Source organism: Geospiza fortis, unplaced genomic scaffold, assembly GCF_000277835.1.
Source record: "Geospiza fortis unplaced genomic scaffold, GeoFor_1.0 scaffold524, whole genome shotgun sequence".
Taxonomy (NCBI): Eukaryota; Metazoa; Chordata; class Aves; order Passeriformes; family Thraupidae; genus Geospiza; species Geospiza fortis.
The window spans coordinates 222,106-230,664 of record NW_005054437.1 but is presented as its reverse complement, the minus strand read 5'-3'; the positions used below and the strand labels follow the sequence as shown (position 1 = coordinate 230,664).

Below are 8,559 nucleotides of genomic sequence, written 5' to 3'. Positions count from 1 at the left end.
CTGCAAGTAATCTTGCTAAAATCAGAGAAAGGACCTTGAGGCTTTGTTGTAAAACAGAAAGCAGTGCAGAGAGCTGCTGAGCTGAAAGGGAAGGGGGAAGTGACCCCTCCATTGTGCTGTCTGTTCTGGTATTTAGTCTGTGACCACTTCAGAACTCTCCCCCCGTGTCAGATTTGAAGTTGATCACGTTCTACTTCACAGTGGAAGTGAAAAATGAAATGTGACTTCCTCTTTCTTTCTATCACTCCTGTAATTTCAGGTTACAGTTTTTGTCAGTTGCTGGCATCACTCAGCGAATTGGACAGGGAGAGGCAACTGCTTAACTGTGTACCCAATTTCCCTCTGTCCATTTCCTAGTCAACAAAAAAATTAAAATGTCCTAGGATAAGAAGTAACAAAGCTATCATCCTCTCTTAGTTAAGAATGAAATTATTAATATGCACCCACATAATTAAACAGTACTTTCCCCTTACATTTGTGCTTAAATATTGTCTCCGAATCTTTTCTTGGAATGGGCAGAGCTTTGTAACCTGAAATCTTTCCAAGTTGCTCCTCATTTTCACAACCTGAGAGAGACAGAAACCAGTATTACAATACTGAAGAATTACAGTAAGACTCAAGTTTCATTTCCTTTAACAAACTGTTCTCCAACAAAACACCTGCTAACTAATTCTGGGGGCTACTTCAACTTTGTGCAGTTTGAGGAAGGGAAGTTATTCAAATATCAGTCTCTAACACTTCTCTGTATTTTTGAGATAAGTGCAGTATGACTGAAAGTGCGGTGTGCCACTCTGATTATTACCTCCTTAATAAACACTATAAATAGATACAAGATATTCACAAAATGTTTTTCTTTTGCAAGCAAAGACTGGATTTTCAGGACAGATTTTGCAGCAGATATGCAAATGTATCTGAATGCAAATTTTAATCTTTGTTATCCATGTCAGGTCAAAAGTAACAGAAAAACAGTTACAGTCATAGACCTGGCTGTAGACAAACATCTGTCCTTGAAGGCAACTTAGCTCTCAAGAGCAGTGTGTGTTCTGAAGGTATGACAGTGATTTTGCAATGGATACAAGAATAAGGGAAATTTGGTTGTACTGTCACTGTGGAGGTTATTTCTTGGAGCTGAGAAGGGAGGCTTTAGTTTTTGTGTTTTGAACTGGAATGAGAACCCTGCAGCTGCAACTGAGCTGCCCATTCTGTTTGAAACTGGCTAACAGCTACTGTTCCTAAAGGGAGCTAACAGGCAGGCAGGGACAAGGATGATTTTAATTAATAGTACCAGCAGAACTGCTAAGAAAAATAAGGTTTCATGTTATTTTGTGACCTTAAGTTCTAGGTATGAGTAAGCGCTGTACTGATTTGAGGCATGTGTATTAGTTCCATACTTCAGTAATAACAGCCATTCTAAACCACATCATAACCAGGGCCATAGGAGGGAGCTCTGCCTTACCTTTTCTTCTAGGAATGGCGTGTTAACGGGGAAGCAGGACCAGAAGTGTCGTAGCAGTTCCCCTACTGCCACATACAAATGTTTTAGTTCAGACTGAATGTCATTTGGCACCATCTCTGCAACAGGAAAAAGGGGTTTTTCACATCACTCAAAGGTTCCTATGAAAAATGAGAACTAAGGCTAACAAAGGAGCTCAGTGATGTACACTTCTACAGTCACAGAATGACTGGCTGGGAGGGGACACTGAGGTGCCTCACAGCAATTAGATCAAGACTATCAGCAGCTGTTAGATCAGGTCAGCTGCTATTTATGGCTCTATACTTGGAAGCTTGTGTATTATTTAGGAAGATCCATGCCAGGCAAAGAATGGACACCAAACCTAATCCAGGATTAGAAGCCGTATATTTGTATTGTTCTAACAGTGTGGCAGTGCTGCTGCTGGCTTGTCCTAACAGCACAGTGCTACAAACTCCGTGGTGGGTACGTCAAGTTCTTCCTTCTATCTTATGTTGGCAATATGGTTACAGCATGTGAAAAATGAAAAATCCAGACAGGAAAAAAGAACTGTGTTCTAGACATTCTTGGAGAAGAAAGGGTGACAGGGTTCAAGAACAAGGAAAGAGCCACAGCTGTAAAAACCCAAACAAAAAGTACAAGTAGTCACTGAGGATGAGCACAGTGAACTGAACAGTGAATATGAAATATTAGGATAAAGCTGTTAAAAGAAAGAAGTGGTGGTCAGGCTCAAAGAAGTGAAGTGTAGCACCCTATATTTCAATCAGGATGGGTAAGAAAGCCTCACCACTGCTTGCTGATTCCTTTTATTTCAGTACCATAAAGAACTCATACTTGCTTTTTCAGCTGTCTGAATTACTTTCTGCTGCTTTTCAGAACAAGTAACACAAGATAAACAGGAAAACTAATAAATCCTGTGAATAGGGATTCATCTGCTGTGAGATTGAAGAGACAGGAACTCAAACTGGCACTTAATGTGACAATAGGGAAAGGGGTTGTTGAATGGATGTGTGAGAAGGAGAGGCTGTCTGATTTGCCCTTGCAGTCTACAAGGAAGTTGCCTTTTTTCCACAGCAAGCTGTGAATCTTAAATGCAGGCTGCAAAAAACTTAGTTTCAGATGATTATCTAGGCTTTGCTTCCTTAAGTTTTCACAGAGTATGTTCTATTCCACAATCCAGGGGAAAAAAAAAAGCTGAACAAGTAAAATCCCATATCTGTAAGACAATTTGGTATCTATGAGGTGTTTCCTTCATTACTTGCTGTGTAAAATGTTCTCTCGTTCACTTGCCTCAGTGCTGGTGCAGCCATTGCCACCCCCATGGTGTAGCTGGTGCTTTTCTTTTGTTGCTGTAACCCAGTACTACTCCAGCTACACATTGCCATACTTTCCTTTATCACTGGAACATGTTTTAAGGGAGAGATGAACCAGCAAGCCAGCTAGTGCTGTGCAAGGCACCAGGATACAATTAAAGCATTAGACATGCCAAATCCTTACGGTTTATGGCTTGCTGTGTTCCACCCTGCATAAGTGCTCCTCCAGGTGACAGGACTGCAATAGTGCTGGCAGCATCACCACTTGAAAGAACCTGGAGAGAAAGGGAACAAATCTTTCAGGTCACTTTTTCTAATATTTTTTTTTAAAATAAGATTAGTTGAACACCTACATGGAAGTTCAGGTTCGGCTCTTTTCCAGAATTATGTGCTACAGCTCATTTGCAGTGAAAACTCTCTAATTAATCATAACCTTTTCTCTGCCTAGACCTTGATCAGGCTGTGCACTTACTCTGAAATAAGACAGAGTATTACTATGCAGAAGTGCAGCAGAATTGTGGCAGCTTTACTCAGGGCCAAACGAGGTTTACAAACAGCTAAGTTCCGATGCTGGCTGGGGAGACTGGCCACAGGGCTCTGCTGCCCTCCAGGTGCCAGCACAGAGCTTCTCTGTAGCCCACAGCACACTGACAGCCTAAGTGCATTTAGGAGCAAAAGACCAGTTCAATTAAAAACCTGCTCACTGTAATCTCCTAAACTTCTCAGGATGGATGAATACACTGGCCTGTTACTGTTTCTTCAAAAGAAAGCAGGAACAGAAGAATATAACTGAGCATCAGCAATGACTCAGTTTCCTTCAGTGTAGATTTTAAACATAACAGCTCAAAAGGTATCATCTAAACCTTTAAAATCAATCAGTTAACAAAAATTGGAGATAATTGAAGTTTACAATGAAAAATTTAAACTTCAGTAGACATGAGACACAGAACTGTATAGAAGGTAAGATGCTAAGCTAAGATCAAGAGGGGCATTTTTAAAATATACTTCCATACCTGAGTTAGTTTGGGTACATATGCTTCCATTTCTTGTCTAATACTCTGAAATGAATTAATTATATCCTGACTAGTTGCATATTGCTGTGATTGAATTGGAGTTGGACCATGGTAATACCTGTGAGGTGAGAAAAGGGAAGGGAAAAGTGTTACTAGTAAGAGTGAAGCAAGAGAAAACTCCTGGACAGTTCTTCTACTGTTTCTAATTTTAGATGCTTTGCAACTGTTACCAGTGCTTTATTTATTGACAAAGTACAATATATTGCCACATGGGAAGAGGCTGGGTTAGGCATAGTATAGCAGCAAATAACAGCTTCAGTTGTTGAATCTGTGATCATCATTTTGCCAATGAAAAGCTACCCTTGCCACCAAATTCTGAAAATATCAATAGAATGGAGCAATTCACATAACTTTCAACTGAAATTAATGTAAATGAAGTTAGGTGCACATGTGGAACTGTTCTCTTTCTGTAGTACTGCTCCTTTTCTGATGTTACATCTATGGTTCTCAAACTCGAAAGTCTAGAAAACAGGAGGACTACCCCTAGAAAAATCTTAGACCCCTGAGCAGTCCAAACTATCCCAACTGCACTTTTTTGCCTGGGAGAGGATTTTTCTTGGAATTCCATATATTTTCATATGTAACACATTTTTCCACTGAAAGCTGCAATGATGTGCTGAACTGTGAACAGAGCTCTGTTAGGCTTTCACAGAAATTACATGTCAAGGTCATTCAGGTTGGCTTAGAGACTTAACCCTCTGAAAAGTAAGATGGAATTTGGCAGGGGTATTGGACTAGATGATCTCCAGATGTCCCTTCTTACCCCAACCACTCTGAGAAATAAAACTACAAATTTAAGGGGAAACTGGTTTATGCAAAAGCTCATATTAGGTTCCTAAACTCAGCTGTAACACACCTGAGTGTGGCACAGTAGGGACTAAATCAGCTGGTCCTGTGTGGGCTGTGATGAAACCCCTGCTAAACTGTCTCTGCTGAAATAGCTGTGCATTATTTTAACTTACCTATCAGACTTCTTTAAGTTTAGTGCAATAGTTTTAACGCTATTATTCTTTGATAAATCTTCATATTCAATGGCCTCCTGCAGTTTTACCTAAAATTAGCCAAATAATGATACATGTTACTAATGAAGGCACAAGTCCATACATGCAGTGCTTTCTTCTGCTGCATCAAGTTTGAGCTGAAGGGTTACTAAAACCTAAAAGAAAACCCAGGTATGGAATGACTGATGCCTACCCTCCAGAGGGAATGATGCCCAGTGTTGTTCAGGATGGGCCATTTGGAAGTCTTGGCACCATTGCTTTTTCTCCAGATTCTGCTAAAATTAGGCAGTCCCTGCCACTTCCAAAACATGTTCCAAAAGGTATACATAGATAATAATTTGTGCTCTCTATTTATGTCCATCTAACTACAGATTAGCAGAAATACTCATGATTTCATAGCTGGTGCACAGGAGTCTAAGACTAAAACCACAGTAATTACCCCAAGCTATCAGGGGACAGCAGAGCTGTGGAGTATTAGCAGTGAGAGGTAACAGCACAGTGACATCAGACTTTGTACAACTAGAAAACTATTTCTGAAGTCTCCTATTCTTCTGCTACTTTCACTCTCCTTTTCATCACATTTCTTCTAGTCTTGCTATATAATTTTCTGCTGAGTAAAACTTTACAGCTTTTGAGGAAAGTCAAAGACTACCCCAACACTTGCCAACACATGTATTCTACAAAGTTTTCTCACAATACAACCAAGTTTTGAGTCTCTCTGATGTTTTCTGTTGAGACTGTCAACTCCAGGAAGAGTATTCAATTCAGTTTTATAGCAATTACAGTACTCACTTTGTGAGCTGCTCTGGTTAGTCTAGACCAGGCTGTTGCCCTGTATTTCACTGCACTAGGTGTCACTACACTCAGTTCAACCTCACTTAAGTTTCTGACTAAGACGATGGCTGTCATGTGCCAGTTTCATCATCCCCTCCACAAACAACACACTTGACAGGTTACTATTGGTGCTTGAACACCAATATCCTTTTCTGATGGATGTTCTCTAGAAGTTTTCAGGCATTTGAAAGAAAAACAAAAGGAAGGAAGGAGGCTGAAAATAGAACTGCAGCAAATGGAAAGAACCAGATTTCTGAGTCCAATCTGAAGTATCTTAGAATTTTTTACTTTCATTGGGCACTACTGAAGAGCTAAACAGCACAATACTTCAATGTGTAACTTATTTGTGTTTACTAACAGAGGTAACAAGGCTTCTTACAGGCTGTCAGGTTGTTATTCTATATACTTCTAAACAAGGCTAAAAAAGTTTTACTTCAGATGTGTCATAAACCAAGTAAGGAACTTTCAGCAATTTTTTGAGACAGAGCTTCCAGTTCCATTCAGTTAGAATCACATCAGCTAACTTTATACCTTTTTCAGTGGTGGCTGAAAGAAATCTGAATCCCTGGAGTTTCCATCCGTACTGCTGGTCTCACTGTAATGGTCATTTTGTGCTTCTCTTAAAATAGAGAAACAGCATTAAGAAGAATTCACCTCACAGGAAACTTAAGATACAAGCTAGAGACAAAGTAAGTACATCTGTTTCAAAAACTTCATATGCATGTTCACATACTTTTTTCCCCTTATGTCTTAATTTCTAGCAGTTGGTGTAGACAGAAGGAACCAACTCCTCACATTAACCCTGTTTGTCACAGGGGAAATTCCACAGCAGGGGAAGGTGCTGGATCCCTCTCTTCAGAAATAGCAGCATGCCAACAGTGCATGTGGGACACAGCAAAATCATGGCTAAATTAGAAACACTTTGTATACACAGTTATGCAACCAGGTATTAGCAGAGCTCTGGGAGCCCTGCAGTACAACTGTTCCAGGAGCCCTATCCTGTTGTGCCTGTCTGAACTGAGAAACAAACACACTTGGCCCAAAAGAGATTGCTTGAGGTGCAGGGTACAATTTGTGCAAAACAGAGGAACAATGTGAGGGACCCCAGCCAAACAGAAGGAAGTATTAACTAAGATCTCTCACAGTTAAGGTCTGTAGGATTTGGGTAGAGTAGTAATCCTTGCTGGTTGTCCATAAAGCAGTTGTAGAGCAGGTGACCTGACAGGTGTTTTTGGTCAGGGGCAGAGTACTGCACCTGAGGAGTCTTTCATCTGATCCACCTATGCCACACTGCAGGAAGCCCCAGCAGACCTGCTCCTGGAAGGCAGGAAATAGGAAATCGCTGCACCAGATCTCACTACTTCTGCTGCCTTCACCAGGGCTAGACATCTAAGGCACACCCATTCTTTTCTTTTTAATCTGCTTTATATCATAACTCAGTTAAAAATAGCAGTCATCATTTCAAACAGCTCTGAAAAACTTCTATGAAGTAAAATGAAACCTAAAGGTATTTTCATTTTTAGAGGAAAATAATTCATCCATAAAAAATTAAAAGAAAAGGTTGTATGAATAACTGAAGATGTGCTTTTGTTTTGAAAATTCCTTAAAATTTACTCCAGAAATCTATTACACAACACTGAAACTTACTGTTTCCTGAGGCCAGCTGCAAGGACCATGGCACTATGATGATTAAAGCGTTTTATGATGGCAGCATTGCTGCTTTCTCTAGCAGACTTTGAGGCATTTGATGTAGAGGCCACAGAAGCAACACCATAGCCCTGCAGAGAAACAACATTAATTCCCTCTTGGCCCCCAGAGCAGCAAGACAGTTCTGTTTTCCCTGGAGTCAGGAAGCCATCTCCTCTGCATCATCATCATCCAGGGAATAATTTTCCTACTTTTGCCCCACCATCTCCTTATGTACTTTGAAAAATCTCCAGTGACTATTTTATTCTGCTAACACTTGGCAATTTAGAGGTGTCAGAGAGAAGGTAACAAGTCTTATACAGGTAATTTTATAAGACCATGATATAAGTAAAAACTGAACTAGCTTAAAAAAATTAAGGACCACCTGTGCAAAACAGGCATTGATGGCAAGGAAAAGACAGCAATTGTTTTACTGACTGATTTTTGACATCTAGTGGGACACCAGCAGCCTACAGGCTAAAATATACTTGTCAGGAGGATGTGATACCACTAGAAAATTCAAAAAACTTCAAACCTTAAAATGCTGGCAGAGTTCCCCACTTGCCAGGTGGCATTTTACCCCATGGGCTTGCTGTTAATCAGCCTCAAAAGCAAATCAGGGCAGTTTGCAGAGCACTTCAAACACACCTATCCTAAATTCATGGTCCAGTTTCAGGCTGCTAGCTTTGGACAACTCCCACAAAAAGAAAATGAAAAAGGAAAATCAGAAAAAACACCACAAAAAAACTTTAAAATGCAGCTTCATTATTAACTACAACTGAACATTTTCAGTTACATCAACTCCAGAAAAGCACATCTCTTAAGTTACTTCACATTATGGTACACCACTAATGTGAAATGTTTTAACTTGTTCTTGGAGGCAGGTAATAGTTCAAGTTAGTTGTAATTTTAGCAAAACAAAGGTATTTGAAGCTAAACAAAGAACACTGTATCAAGTGTCTTTCAGTTAGGCCAAATCAAGTAGCAGTGTTCAAAGTAAGAACAAATCAAAGACTTTATCCTGGTTTGTGCTACTCTTCTGTACATTGTCACAGACTCTAAAAGGTAGGAAAAAAACCAAAATTCACTTTAGACTAAAAAGCCAAATGAAAGAGTAATTCTTTAAAGAAGGGAAGTTCCTGTATTTACACCCTGCACACCAAGGCAGATGTGACCACACA

General features: G+C 39.9%; 1 protein-coding gene across 1 annotated transcript in view; it reads right to left on the bottom strand.

The window, feature by feature from the left end:
• The window catches only part of GTF2H1 (general transcription factor IIH subunit 1), a 19,773-nt gene that overhangs the window by 2,813 nt on the left and 8,401 nt on the right, over positions 1-8,559 (bottom strand). The window contains exons 7-13 of the mRNA XM_031062084.1: positions 7,340-7,470; positions 6,224-6,311; positions 4,820-4,908; positions 3,798-3,915; positions 2,969-3,059; positions 1,457-1,572; positions 474-566 (exon numbers count right to left, since the gene is read on the bottom strand). Of these exons, the coding sequence (XP_030917944.1) occupies positions 474-566; positions 1,457-1,572; positions 2,969-3,059; positions 3,798-3,915; positions 4,820-4,908; positions 6,224-6,311; positions 7,340-7,470 (726 nt within the window). The remainder of the gene's footprint in view (positions 1-473; positions 567-1,456; positions 1,573-2,968; positions 3,060-3,797; positions 3,916-4,819; positions 4,909-6,223; positions 6,312-7,339; positions 7,471-8,559) is intronic.